Here is a 21336-nt window from a genome sequence, read left to right on the forward strand (position 1 = left end):
TGGTCCTATGTCATTTTGTCAAGTGTAGAATTTATACTGTGAAACTAATATTATTCGTCGGACATTAGTTTTCATGACTCCTCTCACTCTTGAATTCAAATGTTGGACAAAACTGTATCCAAAATATATCCATGAAGTTTTGACATTAGCTTCAGGGGGGCAACCAGTTTTGAGTCATTTGAAATGTCAGTAAATGTGTTTAGCTCCCTTTATGATCCCCTGCCTAATGCGGAGAATTTAGCATTGGCGTTTTCCTGTCCGACCATCCGTCTGTCATTAAATTTTTATGTCCCCCACCACTATAGTGGGGGACATATTGTTTTTGCCCTGTCTGTTGATCTGTCTGTTGGTTTGTGCCAACTTTAACATTTTGCAATAACTTTTGCTATATTGAAGATAGCAACTTTATATTTGGCATGCATGTGTATCTCATGGAGCTGCACATTTTGAGTGGTAAAAGGTCAAGGTCATCCTTCAAGGTCAAAGGTCAAAAAAACTAAATTAAAGCGGCGCAGAAGGGGACATAGTGTTTCTGGCAAACACATTTCTTGTTTAGGGTTAAATCTAACAAACTATATAAGATATCAACATGAAACTTCAGAGGTGTATATATATCAATGACCAGAAGCGCCATGCCCAAGAACCATAACTCTGCACTTTCTTTTATAAGAGTTATTTCCCTTTTTATGCTGGGGGGAGCATATAGTCGCCGCTTCGTCTGTCGGTGTGTCCGTCCGTGCACAATTTTTGTCCGGGCCATACTCAGCAACTAATGACCGGAATTCAATGTAACTTTATGGGAAGCTTCACTACCAAGAGGAGATGTGCATATTATCAGCGGGTTCTGGTCGGATGATTTTTCACAGAGTTATGGACCTTTGAAATTTTCTATAAAAAAATTCTTGTCCCCCCAACTACTGTGCCCTCAAGACGTTTCCTTTTATCTGAATATATATTGCAATATTGTGACAAAAAAACACTTTGGAGAGCATCACCCGTCTCCGACGGTTTCTTGTTTAGTATTTGATGTAACATTTCAGGGCTAACTCAACTACCATACAACTTTTCAACATGGAACTTAATAGTTGTGTAGAAATAAAGGGAAGAAGTGCAATATACAAGAACCATAACTTTACACTTTCTTAACTAAGAGTTATTGCCCTTTGTTGTTTTTGTATGATGTTCCTTTTCAAGGCTATATCTCAGAAACGCTACAATATTTCAACATGAAACTTCTTGGGTGTTGATATCAATGAGGAGAATTGCAATTCATAAAAAAAATTACCACACACTGAATTATTTTTTAGCTCGGCTGTTTTCGGAGAAAACCCGAGGTATTGTCATAGCCAGCTCGTCGTCCGCTGTTAGCCGTCCGCTGCATGCGTCGTGCTAAAACCTTAACATTGGCTCTAAAATCAAAGTGCTTCCACCTACAACTTTGAAACTTCATATGTAGATGCACCTTGATGAGTTCTACACACCTCACCTTAATTTTGGGTCACTAGGTCAAAGGTCAAGGTCACTGTGACCTCTAAAAAAAATAAAAAAATCTGACAAGCTTTCGCAGCCAAGCGTTGGCACCCGTTATGCGGTGCTTTTGTTATGATTATATTATAAATCAAGGGATTTGCAGCCATCCACAAACAAAATTTATTCAGCAGAGGATATCAATTCAACAAATTTGCTTGTTCACATGAAAACACATTTGAATGAGCGCCTGATAACTTGAAGCTAAGTAGAGAGCCATGGAAAACCCAAGTTGCTATTCTTAGATGCCTTGCTAAAAGGATGGGAAAATGCAATTTTACAATTAAAATATGCCTTTGAGTTATTAAATTGATTTGTTATTATGATGATTCTAGACTTAACTTATTTTGCTTTGCTGTTAATAATGGTATAATGTTTTTGTCTAACATACAGATAGGAACAGGTTTCTTTTTTGTCAGCAAGTATGTACCAAATTCGCACTTTGCTACTAGTTTATTGTCATGAGCTATGCTGTTGTCTTGTCAAACTGTTGTAAATAGTTCAACTGTTTTTATTACAATTACACTTGACTATTTGGTCTGTTGGTGCAATACTGGTATATTGCATCCACTGATTATTCGGCCTATTGGATATTAATGAAGCTCAAGAAATAATGTTACTGAAATATTTAGAAAAATAACAATCGGACACTGCGGGCAATTGAAACATTTTGTTATTGTATGATAATGTTTATTGTTAGTCAGGTGAAGGGGTGTCAACATCAACAAATGCACAGAAAATGCAATTTTTAAGGATGTTTGCACAAATAAGAAATTCCCTTAAAGAAATATAGAAGATCAAACAAATATGCCCCATTTTACAAATCCACAAAAGTTCATGTGTGTGTTTCTAAAAAAAAAGGGTTGTGGGCACATTAGTGCCTGTAAACTATTTCTGGTGTTAAAACCAAATATTGTTTACCCCAGATCGCTTACCTGAAGACATCTCACCCCTGAAGGAAATCATCTGGATTGCCCAGGGCTGTATCCTGCTCCTGTACCTAAAACAGCATCTCAAGGACATGTATGGCTTCACTGACAGGTAACCCAAGCAGAATCTTGCCTGACATCATCTATATTTTGGTTTTCAGAACCTAGGTCTGTGCCCAAGTCCTTCCATATTGTGAAATTATAGCATCAGATTGAGTTAGAATTCATATCCTTGTATAACGTTAAGTTGTTTCACTTTTGTGACATAGAACATGAACTTTTTTGGTGGATACTAAAAGCTTTTAATTTGTTCACAAAATTCAAGTTATCAGTAACCTATACTGCTTTATATTCAAAACAATAACATACATGCCATACGTCCCGGATTGTCCGGGACAGTCCCGGAAATGAAGAACTTGTCCCGCTGTCCCGGAAATCTGACAAATGTCCCGGAATTTACAAAATCCATATATACATTTACCTTATCTTAGGCTTAACTGCACCTCGAATCTGTGTATATCTGCAGCGTCTCCATGACAATGCCTACCTGAATAGGCAGACTACGCTACCTGTCAAAATCGATCAATTAACAGGGGTCCTGTTATCATATCGATTGTCTCACGTTCGCGGTCAAACCGAAAAGGCGGCATTGTTTAATGTGGTTGTTAATTGACTTTAATCTACTACGTCATTATTTCCCGCTGCGTACGGGCAAACGATAGTTGTTCACACATCTGAAGTCCAACATCGCTGAGTAAAAAATTAATTGTGATTGGTTGTATGTATTGTGAATTGATTTGAGTTGACGATCTAACGGTACTGTATTGTTGTATTTTTTATTATATAAATGTTATAAATGAATAAAGGCGTATCAACAACTACGCGTTACACACCGGTCTTAACAATAACGCAGTGACGTCACCATCTATGTTTAGAACGCTTACACTGAAAACACGTGGCTTGTATCTAGTAACGGAAGTAGTAATGTTTAATTTGACGTTAATAGATCAAGTGTATTTCGGATAGGCTTTCGAACTTTTGCAATTAACGATGCGAAACAAAAAAAAACATACCAAAAATGCATATGTCTATAAATATCGCTACATTTTATACATGTCCCGGAAAATCGGCTTAAAGTCCCGGACAATTTAACTCGAATGTCCCGGAATTGGTCTGAAAAATTATGGCATGTATGACAATAAGGTTTTAGTTATCACATTGCCTTGCCAGGAGCAAGTAGTCATTGGATTGCACCATTCATAAACATTACAATTATTGTCCCATTTTTCATTAGGCTAAAATTCAAATTTTCATTGAAACTTGCCCACTCTAGTACATTCATAGCAGGACTGTTACATTGTAACATTGAAAAGATTGCTCCTTGTATGTAACTGTTGATGAAGCGATCAAGGGCTATAACTGTGTTGAACTGATCAAGAGCCGCATGATGTCAACACATAATTGATGCTTGTATTCCCCTTTCAGCAAAATCCAGAACTATTCTCCCACGGAGGCAGCAAAAGTGTATGACAAGCCACTGCCAAAGAAAGCATTGGTGAAGTTTAACCCAGAGGCTGTGCTAAGCGTAATACGTGAAAAGGGAAGTGGTGAGGAAAAAACGTTTGAAGAAGAATGTGATAAACTGGTCGATGATTACCTCAATGTAAGCCAACATTGCTTTAGTTTATGATTTCAAGCGTCAACTGTAAAAGATTGTTTAAGTATGTACGCCCGTCTGTATGAAGTACTTATATTATTTTGAACTCCACCTTCCCAGAATAGTTTAGTTCCTTTGGGTCTCAGGTGAGCGCCTTAGGGCCCATGGCCCTCTTGTTCAACTTTCTTCAAACTCCAAAGTATTTTACACTCAAAGAACAAATTAGGGCTTGTAAGGACAAAGTGATAATTAATATTGTTGATATGGAGAGATCTGTGCAGGGTTTACAGTTACATTTCTGTTATTCTGAACATATCAACTTAATAATGCAAACTCTTATTTTTAACCATGTTTTCTACAAAGATAAAAATCCTGGTTGTATAAATTTTTGATAACCCACTTCTTTCCTACTCAGTCAGCATGAAATGTTATAAATGTGTCACATTTGTGACAAGGTGTTTATTGAATTACCAAGAAGCCAACTACAGCATCAGTTGTTTTTTTTAGCTCACCTGAGCACAACGTTGATGGTGAGCTTTTGTGATCGCCTTTTGTCCGTCGTGCGTCGTGCTCATGGTGAGCTTTTGTGATCGCCTTTTGTCTGTCGTGCGTCGTCAGTCGTCAACATTTTGCCTTGTGAACACTCTAGAGGCCACATTTATTGTCTGATCTTCATGAAATTTGGTCAGAACATTTGTCCCATTGATACCTCGACTGAGTTCGAAACTGGGTCATGCTGGGTCAAAATGTAGAAGTCACATGTAACTTTGTCAAAATGTTTGTCTAAATGATATGTTGGTTGAGTTCAAAAATGGTTCCGGTCAGTTGAAAAACATGTCCGCCAGGGGGCGGGGCAGTATTCCTTATATGGCTATAGAGAAACCTTGTGAACACTCTAGAAGTCACAATTTTTGCCTTATCATCATGAAACTTGGTCGAAACAATTTTTGCCTTATCATCATGAAACTTGGTCGAAACATTGGTTTCATTTATATCACGGAAGAGTTCAAAAATGGTCAAGATCGGTGAAAAAACATGGCCGCCAGGGGGCGGGGCAGTTTTCCTTATATGTCTATAGTAAAACCTTGTTAACACACTAGAGGCCACATTTATTGTCCAATCTTCATGAAATTTGGTCAGAAGATTGGTCTCAATGATATCTTGGATGAGTTCGAAAATGGTTACGTTTGCTTGAAAAACATGGCTGCCAAGGGGCGGGGCATTTTTCCTTATATGGCTTTATATGGCTTTAGTAAAACCTTGTGAACACTCTAGAGGCCACATTTATTGTCCAATCTTCATGAAATTTGGTCAGAAGATTGGTCTCAATGATATCTTGGATGAGTTCGAAAATGGTTACGTTTGCTTGAAAAACATGGCTGCCAAGGGCGGGGCATTTTTCGTTATATGGCTATATATAGCTATAGTAAAATCTTGTTGACACTCTAAAGGCCACATTTATTGTCCGATCTTCATGAAACTTGGTCAGAAGATTCGTCCCAATAATATCGTGGACTAGTTCAAAAATGATGCTGGTTGGTTGAAAAACATGGCCGCCAGGGGGCGGGGCATTTTTTCCTTATATGGCTATAGTAAAACCTTGTTAACACGCTAGAGGCCAAATTTATTTTCCTATCTTCATGAAACTTGGTCAGAATATTGTTCTTATGATATCTTGGATGAGTTCGAAAATGGTTTCGGTTGCTTAAAAAAAATGGCCACTAGGGGGCGGGGCGTTTTTCCTAATATGGCTATATATCATGCTTTAGTAAAACCTTGTTAACACTCTAGAGGCCACATTTATTGTCCGATCATCATGAAACTTGGTCAGATGATTTGTCCCAATGATATCTTGGATGAGTTTGAAAATGGTTCCGGTTGGTGGAAAAACATGGCCGCCAAGGGGACGTGGCATTTTTCCTTATATGGCTATAGTAAAACCCTGTTAACACTCTAGAAGCCATATTTATTGTATGATCATCATGAAACTTTGTCAGAAGATTTGTCCCAATGATGTTTGGACAAGTTCGAAATTAGTTCCAGTTGCTTGAAAAACATGGCCACCAGTGGGCGGGGCATTTTTCCTTATATGGACTTATGAATCTGCATGAAACTTTGTCAGTAATTATTTGTTTAAATGATATCTTGGATGTGTATGAAAATCTATCTGGTCTGTTGAAAAACGTGGCTGCCAGGGTGTTCACTAGTCATGAAAGTTGGTAAGAACATTTTGTTCTAATGACAACTTGGGCTGCACAGAACAGGTCAGTTCCTTTGAATCTCGGGTGAGCGACTTTGGGCCTTTCAGGCCCTCTTGTTTTACTGTATGCAACTGTATGTTTCTTGCTGTCCCCCAGTTTAAGGATCTCATGTTGAGTGTGGACCCACCCGATGAAGACGACAGTGAAGACAATGCAAACAAACCAGTTGCTAACACCACCACATACATCATCAAACAGAAGGAAGCTGAGGGAGGGGACACCATGGTGAACGGTGAAAACGGAGATGAGTCCAAGACGAGTATTGATGTAATCGACCAGGATGGGGATGCAGGATCTATGGACAAGGAGTCTTCAGTATGTATCATGGCAATTATTTGTGCATGCATGTTCTTGATTGACGTAAATCCTTCCACTGTTTGCTGTTTTATGGTCCACAAAAGGGGGAGCATACAGTTACCACTTGGTCTGTCAATCCTAATTATTTTGATGGAATTCTGTTTGAGAGGGTCTGAAACGATAATGGTTTCTGCCCTACTAGATGTCGGTCCTTATGTCAATTAGTCATATTTGTTTCTGTGCGAGATATCTGACACTAATGATCCAAAATTGATGAAACTTAATATGCAGCATCCATTCAGAATTTCCGCTCCATTGATTCTGCATTTATATCCCTTTAAATTATAATTCCTTTTGGCATTTGATCTTGGACAATCCTGCTTATGACAATTCATTGGCAGTATTCTTATTGGGTGGACATGTATATAGTGTAAGGTTTTAATATCATAAATACATACCTGTTATCTCTAGCTAATCCCTTTCCAGGGAGTTAATTATCCGGAAAACTTTAAGCGCTCGGAATCATCCACCTCTAATAAAGAAAACCAAGTCAGGTTAAACATAGTACAATGTAACCTAACCGGAAATCAAGAACAACAACTCATCTTTCCTTTCCGGACAACCACGAGTGCACGCCTATTTTGGCTCAGGACTTTTTCGTTCTTTTAATCATGTTTATTGTCGGAGTTTGAAGGATAAATTTTTAATTCATCTTTTCTGTAGATTATTCGGTTTACTTTTATATACTTTTTATTGCAGTTTTTGTTATAATTCTGCTTTTGCTGGGTATCTTTGTTTATAGTGCTCATGTACATGAGCACGTGCACCACGAGGTTTTCGTTCCATTTCCTTCTATAGGTAATCCACGAGGACTTCGTGCCTTTTTCCTCAATAAATAATTGAGGGCATTTGTACAGCGTTTGTTTATTTACATTGTGGTTTAAATTTAACAATTGTTAACCAGGTTTTCCGAAGGAAAAAACTGGTTATTAGATTGGCGAATGCGGGCGGGCTGGCTGGCGGCTGGCTGGCTGGCGGGCTGGCGGAATAAGCTTGTCCGGGCCATAACTATGTCGTTCATTGTCAGATTTTAAAATCATTTGGCACATTTGTTCACCATCATTGGACGGTGTGTCGCGCGAAATAATTACGTCGATATCTCCAAGGTCAAGGTCACACTTTGAGTTCAAAGGTCAAAAATGGCCATAAATGAGCTTGTCCGAGCCATAACTATGTCGTTCATCGTCAGATTTTAAAATCATTTGGCACATTTGTTCACCATCATTGGACGGTGTGTCACGTGAAATAATTATGTCGATATCTCCAAGGTCAAGGTCACACTTTGAGTTCAAAGGTCAAAAATGGCCATAAATGAGCTTGTCCTGGCCATAACTATGTCATTCATTGTGAGATTTTAAAATCATTTGGCACATTTGTTCACCATCATGGGACGGTGTGTCCCACGAAAGAATCACGTCAATATCTCCAATGTCAAGGTTGCCACGACTAAAAATAGATTTAAAAAAAAAAAAAAAACTTACAAAGGGGGTTAATTTTTTTTGGTCATTTCAAAAGTTCAGTTTGAGTTTTCTCCCTTTATCAGATTTTTTTTTCACAATGAAAACCTGGTTTTGTGACAATTGTCCCTTGTTTTTGTCTGTTGTAGGATCTTTCTGTTTCATTTGTTTTCAGAAATGAACTTACAAAAAGAGGTTCGTGTGGTCACGTCAAGGCAAGGTGGGATTCTCACGACACTTGCCTGGCATGTACCGGTTGTACTCTGTTTAAAAAATGTGCGGTGTGCGATTTATGGTCTTACGACACATGGAAACAAGCTGGTCGCCGTCGGACGTCGATCAGCCGCAAACGCCACAAACCTCTAACGGACATTGATGTTCCGGTGACTTCACTGGTCACAGATGACCAGCTGACATTTCAGTCACCGGATACCGGGCACGATGGTGGTGTTGTCTGTCGGTCGTCATCTGACCGTATGACTCCCACCATACATACCGACGACATTGATCGTGGACCTAAGGATCGATCAATGTCTGACCAAATGGCAGCTGCCATTCTACGGTCTTTGGCATGTGACGTAACCGGTCATGATATGACCGGCCAGTCACCGGTCCGGTCATGATGTGACCGGCCGGTCACCGGTCCGGTCATGATATGACCGGCCGGTCACCAGTCTGGTCCGGTCATGATATGACCGGTCAGGTCATCGGTGACCGGTCTGGTCACCTTCACCGGTCTGGTCCGGTCCAGTCCGGTCCGGTCACCGGTCAACAGTCAGAAGAAGCAGGGTTCGACACTAAGGCACGTCCGACAGACATTGTCTAGTAAATTGGTGGTCGGGCTAGTAAAACTGCGGGCAAGCTTGTCCGACTGGTCGTACATAAAAAAATCTATACTGATTCATATAACTATAACTTACTGCTGTAAAAACCTTTTTTCTTAATGTGTAAAATTACTCTCGTATCCGTTATTTACATCTGAACAAAACTAGCGAATAAAAATAAACGCCGAGCATTCACATGATTCATCGCTATTTTAAAAAGCGAAGGAGGGCTTCCTGCAAAAATTGCTTTTTTCCATTGGTCAAGTTGTCATGAATATTAATGATTTTCTGCAGTGTCGTAAAACTTAACAGCATGTTTTTACCACTTCTATCGAAAATTTGTATCGTCAATGTAAACATTTTGGCATAGCAGACGAGAGAATATAATTTAAAGAATGGCATTGTTCAATTTCGGATTTTCAACCGACAAATCAGTTAATAAAGAATCTGACGGTAAAACTGACAGGAAACGTAAATATTAAGAAAAACGAAAACGTCAATTATATCCTGAATGGAAAATTGAGTTCCCATGGCTTGAATTTGACGAAGAAAAGCAAAAACTGTTTACTATATGCATCAAAATAACTTTCTGGTGTTCCCTGATTATTTTCTGATAAATCCTGATTAAACAGTTACATGACAAACTTGTGTTTATTTGATATGTCATTTATGGTCTAGTAGACATCATATTCTGGCTAGTACATTTTAAGAGTAGCTAGTCCAATGGTCTTGCTGTAAAAAAAGTTAATGTTGAACCCTGAGAAGGCATCGATCTTCATCATCGGATGACTCTTCTTCCTACTCGTCATCGACGAATGAATCTTCGTCATCAAGAAGTAGACATCGGACACGCTCATCTTCGTTGAGCGATTCTCAGTGCCGCTACGCGCATAAGGGATCACGTCGTCGTTCACGGAGACGCTATTCCAGAAGATCCCGGTCTCATCGCAGCCGATCTACATCTCGACATCGCAGCCGATCCAGATCGCGACATCGCAGGAAACGAGGACGTCGACAAACCTCACATAGACATTGTACCTACCATTCGGATAGTAGATCACCGTCTTATTCCTTTATGGAATCACATGTTTCCTCACCACATGTGTCGGCTCCCATGTTGACAGCCACACATGTTGGAACTTCAGGAGCACAGCTAACAACTACTGCTACATTTTCAGCACCACGGGTGTCTTTGACCGTATCTAGTCGTGTACCCCCTAATGCTACCCATTCGAATCCTGATGTTCTATGGGTACAGAATGCGTCTGGTCATTTTGTACCGGTCAATACTGATAAGCATTATCAAATTGCTGACGTCGTGGGTGGTAATTCATCTTTACCAGACAATCTGGCACAAGATAGTTTCATTCCTGTTCCTGCTGTTTCTCTACACACCTCTGTTCCTGTAGAGAGTGAAGCTGAATCGGATGCGGACATTGATACGGATAAATTTTTGGCTTCCAGTAATCAAATTTACGAGCTGATATTCCAGACTCTGGGTGAAGAGTTGTGTCCACGACCTGTGGAGACTTCTTCTAATTCGACGATCTCGATCACTGAACAACTCGTTCGTACGTTTGATCCCACCATGGTTACTAAGGCGCGTTCCCGCTTAGATGCACGCCTTCCGATTGGTACCACTGTCTTATCTGTTTTTCAATTGTTGGAATCAGTGAATAAAACGATTCCTAAACGAGGAGATATGTGGAAAGTACCGAAGGATTTTGCGGAGTCTTAACTTCAGGAACGTAACTACAAACCACCAGTACCCGATCCGGCTTCCGGTTTAGATTTTTCTAAATAACCATCGCAGGATCCAGAGATCAATAAGCTTTTGCTTACGATGCCTAGTTCATCTACTTCAGTGTCTGTCCCTTTTTCCATGATAGAACATTGGGAAAGTAGAGAGCGAAGATCTTTAGGTCTATCCAACCAGGTAGACTTAATGCTAGCAACCTTGTTACACTTGGTTTGTGATTGGTCTGATTCTGTTCTGGAAGAACTTTGGGATTTATTGATCCACCTATCATGAACAGCATTATCCCTTTCACATAATGCTGCTTCCTCAATGTCTGAGATGTTAAGGATTCGTAGAGATCTTATCCTTTCATCTTTACCTAAAGATTTTCTCTTAGAACCAGGTATGAACTCACTCAGAACGGCTCCTCTCACATCAGGTTTCCTTTTTGGTGGAAGGATACAAGAAGCAATCACAGCTGACAAGGATGACCAACTTCATGCTTCTTTAGCTAGAAACAATTCTGGACAACGCCAAGGAGCCTTTAAACAGCCTTCTTTTAGGCCACCAGCAGTTCCAGCAACCAAGAAGGCTAAGAGAAACAATCTTTTCTCTAAAAGACCTGCTGTTAATGCACAGTCGGGTCCTAACAGGTCTTCTTCCTATAACAGACCTTTTTCTAAGAAGTTTTCTGGTAGAGATTCTGGGAAAAAGAACAAACCCAAGCTGGATCAGAGGAATTTCAAACCTGCTGGCAAGGGCGTACCTCCTCCTTATCAGCCCTAGGTCCCTACCGTTTCTACCTCCACAACCTCCGATGCCGGAAATACCAGTCGGGGCCAGACTTTTCCACTTTTCAAACCGCTGGCTTCAAATTACTTCGGACGCATGGGTTCATTCTCTGGTTACAAAAGGCCTTGACTTTTCAATTCGAAAAAAGGCCTTCACTTTCTCGGGTTCCGATAGAACTGGTATCTCAGCATCCACAAATTCCACAGTCCATTCTCGGGCTCTTGGAAAAACAGGCGGTAGAAAGGGTTCAAGATCCTTATTCTCCAGGATTCTACTGTTGTCTTTTTCTTGTTCAAAAGATATATGGTTCCTGGAGACCAGTAATAGATTTAAAAGTGTTCACCTTGTACCTTCTCAAACCAACTTTCAAAGTGGAGACTCCTTCCTTCATACAGAACTCCATCAAACCCCTGCACTGGGGGGTGTCTTTGGATCTGGAAGATGCGTACTTCCATGTTCCTATACATCCCAACTTCCGGAAGTACCTTCGATTCGCCTTTCATGGCCAAGTCTACCAGTTCCGGGCCATGCCATTTGGTTTGGCGACCGCCCCACGAGTTTTTACCAAACTAATGGCCGCAGTCGGAGCTCACCTCCGAGTTCACGGTATTGTTCTTCTTCAGTATTTTGACGACTGGCTCTTACACCAGCTCGATCGTCATTTACTTCTGACCAACCTAGAATTCTCTTCGAAGGAACTCCTCTCTTTAGGAATCCTTCTCTATGCAGACAAATCAGACCTCATTCCTTCTCAGGACTTCACTTTTGTGGGAATGAATTTCTTGACACACATCAATCGGGTCAGAGTGTCATGTCAACCTATATCAGACCTTCTGGTAAAGGTCAACTGGGTTTTGTCCCAAGCTCATATAACAGCTCAAGAGTTCCTCTCTCTCAACGGTATCCTGAGCTCAGTAGCAGACTTTGTGCAGTTGGGACGTCTATTCCTACGTCCTCTTCAGCATTATCTCTCAGCTTGTTGGAAATGGTCTCTGGGCAATCTGTTAAAACAGATTCCAATCCATCCTTCCCTAGTGTCTCATCTTCAGTGGTGGCTAGACGAGGAGACTCTTAGCAGGAGAACCACTTCTTCCTCAGCAACCGTTATTACATCTAATCACGGATGCGAGCAAGGAAGGATGGGGTGCTCACCTGGAACCTCTCAGTCTAATAGTTTCAGGTTTGTGGTCTCATCAGGAATCTCACCTTCATATCAACAATCTAGAAATGCGAGCAGTATTTCTAGCTGTATCTCATTTCCAGTCACATCTTCGAGACTCTTGTGTGATGGTGTCAACAGACAACACATCGGTGGTGGCTAACATCCAGGCACAGGGGGGAACACATTCTCAATCCCTGTGTCTGGAAACCAGGAAATTACTTGTTCTTTGCAAAACACTCAACATTTATACTCTGGCCAAATACATACCAGGTCGCTTCAACGCCCTGGCGGATGGGTTGTCTCGCAAACACCAGATACTTCCATCGGAATGGACACTTCATCAAGAAGTGACCAACCAAATCTTTTTCAAGTTCGGTTATCCCCTGGTCGATCTATTTGCGACCAGACACAACTACAGACTACCTCTGTATGTGAGTCCAGTTTACGATCCAGCAGCGTGGGCAATAGACGCGCTTTCGTTCGCTTGGGACCAACTGGAAGCTTACGCCTATCCCCCACCCATTCTAATTCCCCAAATATTGGCGAAAATCAGGATGAGCTCATACCGGATACTCCTGATTGCCCCTTGGTGGCCCAACGATCTTCTCAGTCTCCTGTACGATTATCCCAGGAAACTTCCTCACAGGTCAGATCTTCTGTCTCAAAGCGGCAGACTACATGCGGATCAAGTAATGTTCCACTTACACGTCTGGCCGTTATCAGGCAATCTCTGCAGAAGAAACGTTTTTCTGTCAGGGCTTCAACCCTCGTTGCTTCTGCAAGGAGAATATCCACCAGAGCAGTCTATGATGCTCGCTGGAAACTCTTCTCTAATTGGTGTATTCGAGGGAAAATTGATCCCCTCAATCCCTCTTCTAGACGCATAGCGGATTTTCTCATCTATCTTTTTGATGATAAGAAACTTTCTCTTAGCTCTATCAAAGGATACAGATCTATGATTTCGCATACATTGGCTTTTACTTTACTAAGTCATCACAAATCTGTGCTGATCCAGCGATTTCGGAACTGATTTGAGCTATGGAACTTAAATGTCCTGTATCTCAAACACTGGCTCCTAAATGGGATTTAGCTTGTGTGCTTGGTTCGCTTACTAAGGCTCCCTATGAACCTCTTGATCAGGCTTCTTTACAGTTCCTAACCTGGAAGACCGTTTTTCTTCTTACTATGGCTTCATCCAAACGGAGAAGTGAAATTCATGCTCTTTCTATAGGAGATAACCATCTTCGTTTTGATGCTGTCGATGGATCTGTTACATTATTATGTCAGCCAGGATTTCTTGCTAAAAATCAACTTCCCTCTAAGGCTTCCAAACCCTTCAAAGTTCCAAGTCTTTCTAGAACTTGTGGACATGAAGATGATGATAGACTCTTTTGCCTGGTAAGGGCTTTGAAGTTCTACCTTAAGAGAGTAAAGTTTATTCGAGGTTCTCGTAAAAGACTTTTCATTCCATTAAAAGGGGGGGGGGGGCGATGTGCCTGCGGCTTCTATTTCCCGTTGGATAGCCTCGACAATTAAGAAGGCTTATTCTTCTCTTTCATCCAGTGATTTATCCCTGTTTAAGATAAGACCGCATGAATTAAGAGCTCTTTCGGCTTCAGTGGGCTTATATTAATTATACCCCACTGTCTGAAGTGCTTCAAGCTGCTTTCTGGAGGAATCCTACCACCTTCTCCTCTTTTTATCTTCGTTCTCTTGAGTACCAACCAGACAATTTGTATATGTTGGGTCCTCTTGTTGTGGCTCAAACTGTAATTTCTTCTATGGCGTAAGTACTCTAGGCCATCAGAGAATTAAGTACGTACAATATGGTACTAAAAAAGATAATCTGAGGACATGATCTACTATCTCTGGCTGAAAACCCTAAATATGGGTTCTGCTGTGATGGGAAAAAATATGTGAACCTTCCCGCCGCAGCTGCAAAATCAGCTAGAGATAACTAGGTATGTATTTATGATATTAAAACAAATTTTTAAAGTAAAATTCATTTAAATTATTAAATACTTACCTGTTATCGGTAAGTCCCACCTCCCACCCCGCTCATCGACATTTTAGATTTTTGTAAAGGAAAGATGAGTTGTTGTTCTTGATTTCCGGTTAGGTTACATTGTACTATGTTTAACCTGACTTGGTTTTCTTTATTAGAGGTGGATGATTCCCAGCGCTTAAAGTTTTCCAGATAATTAACTCCCTGGAAAGGGATTAGCTAGAGATAACAGGTAAGTATTTAATAATTAAAATGAATTTTACTTTAAAAATTTGTTTTTCCACTTGGAGAATTTTCATGTTGATCATTGCTTTTTGATAAATATATGATATTTCTTATGATTTGAATTTGATGAAATTTTTATTCTCCCCCAAAATTTATTTTGGGGGGAGCATATAGTTGCCGCTTCGTCTGTCCGTCCGTGTGTCCGTCCGTGCACAATTTTTGTCAAGGCTATTTCTCAGCAACTAATGACTGGAATTCAATGAAACTTTATGGGAAGCTTCACTACCAACAGGAGATGTGCATATTATCAGCAGGTTCTGGTCGGATGATTTTTCACAGAGTTATGGCCCTTTGAAATTTTCCATTAACTGTACATATAATGCAATTCTTGTCCGGGCTATTTCTCAGCAACTAATGACCGGAATTCAATGAAACTTTATGGGAAGCTTCACTACCAAGAGGAGATGTGCATATTATCAGCCTGTTCTGGTCGGATGATTCTTCACAGAGTTATGGCCCTTTGAAATTTTCCGTTACTGTACATATAGTGCAATTCTTGTCCGGGACTATTTCTCAGCAACTAATGACCGGAATTCAATGAAACTTTATGGGAAGCTTCACTACCAAGAGGAGATGTGCATATTATCAGCCGGTTCTCGTCGGATGATTTTTCACAGACTTATGGCCCTTTGAAATTTTCCATTAACTGTACATATAGTGCAATTCTTGTCTGGGCTATTTCTCAGCAACTAATGACCGGAATTCAATGAAACTTTATGGGAAGCTTCACTACCAAGAGGAGATGTGCATAGTATCAGCCGGTTCTCGTCGGATGATTTTTCACAGACTTGTTGCCCTTTGAAATTTTCCATTAACTGTACATATAGTTCAATTCTTGTCAGGGCTATTTTCAGCAACTAATGACCGGAATTCAATGAAACTTTATGGGAAGCTTCACTACTAAGAGGAGATGTGCATATTATCAGCCGGTTGTGGTCAGATGATTTTTTACAGAGTTATGGCCCTTTGAAATTTTCCATTAACTGTACATATAGTGCAAATCTTGTCTGGGCTATTTCTCAGCAACTAATGACCGGAATTCAATGAAACATTATGGAAAGCTTCACTAGCAAGAGGAGATGTGCATATTATCAGTGGGTTCTGGTCGGATGATTTTTCACATAGTTATGGCCCTTTGAAATTTTCTATAAAAAAATTATTGTCCCCCCCAACTACTGTGCCCTCAAGACGTTTCCTTTTATAAGCTCACCTGAGCACAACGTGCTCATTGTGAGCTTTTGTGATCGCCTTTTGTCCGTCATGCGTTGTCCGTTGTGCAACGTCAACATTTGCCTTGTTCACTCTCTAGAGGACACATTTATTGTCCAATCTTCATGAATTTTGGTCAGAAGATTGGTTTCAATGATATCTTGGATGAGTTCGAAAATGGTTACGTTTGTTTGAAAAACATGGCTGCCAAGGGGCGGGCATTTTTCCTTATATGGCTATAGTAAAATCTTGTTAACACTCTAGAGGCCACATTGTCCCAATAATATCTTGTTATCTCAGGTGAGCAACTTTGGGCCTTTCAGGCCCTCTTGTCTGAATATATAGTGCAATATTGTGACAAAAAAAATTGGGGAGCATCACCCGTCTCCCACGGTTTCTTGTATATGCAGTATTCCTTCAGGTTAGGCATTTTTATATTGTCATGTGATTCTGCTCTAGTGCGTTTTCAGTGAGTTATTTATCAGTCAATGAGTGATTATATATCAGTAAGCACCTTTTATAAAAATGTGTGTCCCCACAATTAACGCATACCTTGAAAAAGTGCATTACAGGGAACTGTTCAAATTGCTTGTCATAATGAATGCTTCATAGCTAATTTTGCATTCATTTAAATATAAAATATAAAAGTTAAAGATAGAAGTCCTTACTAAAGACATTTCTGAAATCAATTAAAATATATTTAGAAAATCGTGAGTGTACAATCAGCAATTAAATTTAATACAAAAAAGCATAGTATGTCAGAAGCTTAACATTTGATTTGAAACACATGAAGTGTGTATGTCTTTTGCATGACATTATTATGTATTTAATCTAAAAGTAACGTTGGAATCCTATACTTTACAGGAGGAGAATTTGAAACCAAGGATACCCCCGATGATCATATCAGCAGCAAAACTACAGACTGCAATACGTGAAAAGGACAAAAAGAAAAGTTCATTAGTGCGGACATTTCGGCTTCCTGGGGCATCTCAGCTTCAGGAGTCGGCACACAGCAACAAATCCGCGTCATCTCATAATATCACTCAAACGCCGAACTCACATCACAATGCTGCACGATCTCGCCATAGGTCATCCTCATCTCACGGATCATCGCACACACCATCTCATGCATCAGTGCACACGCCATCGTCACATAAAAAGCAAAAGAAGAAGAAGCGTAAACGCTACGGATCGGACTCGGATGATGAGGATGACAGTGATTATGATCCGTATAGTTGAGAATGTCACATCAGTGTAACCCGCATTATGGCAGTGTGATATTTTCTTATGCAGAACCAGGATTGCAGCAGCAGTTCCCACACATGGTTTGGAGAAAGATACAGCATTTTATACAGTGGAGTTAGGTACTTCAACATTGTGCACAACAGTGTATATCCAGTGTGTTTTGTATCTATATGAAAGTGAACATCCACAATTTGTTCAGCGTTTTTCAGCTCTTGGAAATCTATTTTTCGATTGGTAAATGTGGATGGGCAGATGTGAAAGTGCTGATTTACTCAATAGGTATCTGAACATGAGAATTTGTAAAAGATGACCTTTTGACATAAACCTTAGGTGTGAATAGGTTTTTGTGGAGATAAACGATCAAGGTCTTCAGAAAGTCCCAAAGGAATCAAGTACTGGTAGGAGTATTGATAATCATAATGAATTTTGCTATTTCTAAAAGAGAAATGTTAAAATCAGAACAAAATTAACTGTTAAGAATGGTAATTCCAATTATCTTGGATAAAATCTGAACAAAATTAAGTGTTAAGAATGGTCATTCCAATTACCTTGGATACATAAACTACATATGATAACATACAAGGATGTGAATTGTAATCTTTCCTTCTCTACGTAGGTCAACAATTAATGGAATTATTTCATTGAAAAAAATGTTCCAAAGATCATGTGATCTACTTCTCTGTTAATTATATATAGTTTATCAAAAGCATCAAGCTTGCTAAAAAAATCATCACATAATTACAATCTTATATGTGCCATGAAAATTGAGATACCAAGTTTGTATCATATTGAAAGTAAGATGCTTAACAAGTACTGCATTTAACTTTAGAACTAGCGAACTGTGTTTGACAATAATGGTTGTCCAACCGAATGTGGCCTAAGTACATGTATTAAAGAGCCACTTAATTCTGAAAGGTATCTGGTCTATTGGTCTTTCTAATTTCAAATACTGCTACAGTCAAAATCTTTACATTTCATTATTACTTCCGGGACATTTGACCTTGTGGCATTATGACCAAAATACTTAATTTTACTTTACAACATAATTCATAATAAACACTTAAAATTTATTTTTTATTAAAAACACATCTAGCTAATATTGACGATAAATGGGTATCAAAATTTTATCGACTTGAAACTTTGCCATTTTTCACTTTTTTATGAAAATCTTGAGAATGTGAAAGTAAATTTTTGTGTAAAATCATCTGTATTTGTCTTGCATTTAAATGACTTGTTTACTTATATACACAATCATTTTGACAGACAATATATGTGCATCTTAATCTCAGGTGATATAATACACAGGATTTTAATAACTTTCAGCTTTATTTTGCAATAAAATGCAATACAAATTGTTTGTTTTTTCATATATTAAAATTTACCTTGTTTTCAGATTTCGATCAGTATATCCAGAACATGATTGTTTTTTCATCATATTTTAAGTTAATACATGAATTGCTAACAATTATTGTATTTCCACACAATAAAAGAAAATCTTACAAGCTCACTGAATATGTGAAAATTTACTACAGTAAATAAATTAGCTGATCAAATGTGAAAATAAGAATAGAAACGCAAAGCTCTTTTTGAAAAAAAAATTCTGTTGAAATGTGTGATTATTTCATGCTGACCTTTTGATGTGATGTAAACACCTTTCTACTGACTAGGCAAATTTAATTTCACTTTGCTCATGATTTTGCAATAAGATATGTCATGTTTACCAACCTTGTGGTGCTCGATAAATAATTATACTGGTAGCAATGTATGAATTATTATTTTATTAATATCTAGTTATTTTTTATACTTCCAAGTTCCAGTATTTATCTCTTGCTTGAATATATTTTTAAAATATTTATATTAATAGTTATGTTAAGTTAATGTCAAACCAATGATGGATTTTTGAATATAATTGATGTTTTAAAAATTGTACATAAACATCTATATGTTTAAGAATTCGTAGATAGACTCAAATTTATATGAATGATAGTTTCATATTACTTAATTAGACTTAATTTCAAAAGGCACTTCTAGTCAATAGCAAAAAAGCAACATGACACTTGAAGGCAGTGGGTGGGGAAAGTTACAGATTTGTATGATCTATCTTCTTGATTTTTTTTTGCGGTCATGTTAACATATGACAAACAGTTGTTGTATTGGTGATCAAATGATCCAAGTATTGATTTGTTAAATGTCTTTATATGAGCATTACATGGATTTGATAAAAAGTTATTTTGTTTTTTGGTTTCTCTGTCCTTAAGTATTGATGTCTTGCACTTAACAAAAATAAATATTCCATCAAATTGAGTTTCTGTGATATTTTGTTCTGTGTACAAAGTAATTTGTTTCATACCAGCATAATGAACAAAACACCTCACAGTGAAATTAGTTGTGTGGAAAGGAGTGAATGCAGTATAGTTTTACATGTTGTTTTAGAAGAAAATGATTATTTTCCCAAATTTTATGTTGTTTTGTTGTCCATATATGTGCAAATGATGTTTTAAACCTGTAAAACTAAACTGCTGTTATTAAGCAAAGTTACTTTTTAAATGTAATTGTCTGTTCATAGTCATTTTAGTGTTGGTAAATTTGTTTTATTAACTTGTAAAAATATGTGTATTGTTTTGCACAGTTCGACTGTTGAATACCTAGTTCTTGTATTTATTTATACTGTTTTTTTTACTTTTCAAGAATTGCATAAAACCTGTCATCATTTCATTGTTCACAATACCATCCACCTGCAACTGCAGCTAAATTATGAGAAAACTGGCAAAAATGATTAAAAAAACAAAAATTGACAAATTGTGTTTGTTCTTCATTACCTGGGGTTCTTCATTAGCCATAGTTTATTTGTGTAGAAAATCGAAAATATGAACAATTGGCTATCTCAACGCTATAAGCTTGACTTGAATATAATAGTTGTTATAATATATTTCAACTTCAGTGCCAAATCATCGATCTGTTCAGACCAATTTAAGAAATGTAAATTGAAAGTAGTCTGAAATGCTAAAAAGGCAAAAAAAATCATCTAAATTTTAAACTTTTTGCTTAGAAAATTAAAATTTGAAGATTTTAATTAACTGTGCAGATTGTGTTGTGAATGATTATATTTTTTTAACAGCACCAGAGAGAGAAATTGACAAGTCTCGACCTAAAAACTACAGTTTTAGCTTTAAATACCAGTACTTGAACCACTCCTGGCTCCTCTGGACCGGTTGCAGAAAATTGATCAGAACCTTTAGTCTTGGACCTTAAGATTAATATCACAATGTAGTAACATCATTCAACCCATCTACTGCTAATAACGCTTTTCATGTGTAAAATTATAATAAATCAAAGTAAATTGAACTGGTTCGATATGTCTACCACATAATATGTCAGTTCAATATAATTGCAGCCATGTCCTGTAAAGTCCATATGCCTGTGACCATGTCTTTGTATTCGAAATGCCTGCCACCATGTTCCAGTGAGTTCAATTTATTTGGAGCTTCTTTGATTAAAAAAAACAACAAGCACTTAAAGCAAGGTTGTAAAAGTGGATCAGTGGTCACGCACTTGATTTCAGGACTCTGGTTACGCACTTGATTTCAGAAATGGGTTTGATCCCACGTCTAAATCTCACCAAGCAACTTATCATGCATGAGACACTAGAATGAGTTGCAATATGCCAAACTATGCTAATGCATACATATACATGATGAATAACTTGACCATTTATATCGCGCTCCGGATATATCACGGTCGCGATCTTTGGATCCCTTCAACCACGATATATCGGAGTTGCAGTGTATTCTAGGTGTTCAACACCAAGCACACATATTGGAGATCCCAGTGTTTTTATGCAAATAAACATGTGCACTACTTGTTAAAAAAAATAATTGCTGTAAAATT

General features: G+C 38.5%; 1 protein-coding gene across 1 annotated transcript in view; it reads left to right on the plus strand.

Annotated features, from left to right (window-relative positions):
• The window catches only part of LOC127876325 (nipped-B-like protein B), an 88709-nt gene extending 68957 nt beyond the window's left edge, over positions 1-19752 (plus strand). The window contains exons 41-44 of the mRNA XM_052421434.1: positions 2454-2568; positions 3942-4119; positions 6471-6689; positions 17068-19752. Of these exons, the coding sequence (XP_052277394.1) occupies positions 2454-2568; positions 3942-4119; positions 6471-6689; positions 17068-17442 (887 nt within the window). The 3' untranslated portion in view covers positions 17443-19752. The remainder of the gene's footprint in view (positions 1-2453; positions 2569-3941; positions 4120-6470; positions 6690-17067) is intronic.
• Positions 19753-21336: the final 1584 nt, after the last annotated feature.

This window comes from Dreissena polymorpha, chromosome 4 (assembly GCF_020536995.1).
Source record: "Dreissena polymorpha isolate Duluth1 chromosome 4, UMN_Dpol_1.0, whole genome shotgun sequence".
Lineage (NCBI taxonomy): Eukaryota > Metazoa > Mollusca > Bivalvia > Myida > Dreissenidae > Dreissena > Dreissena polymorpha.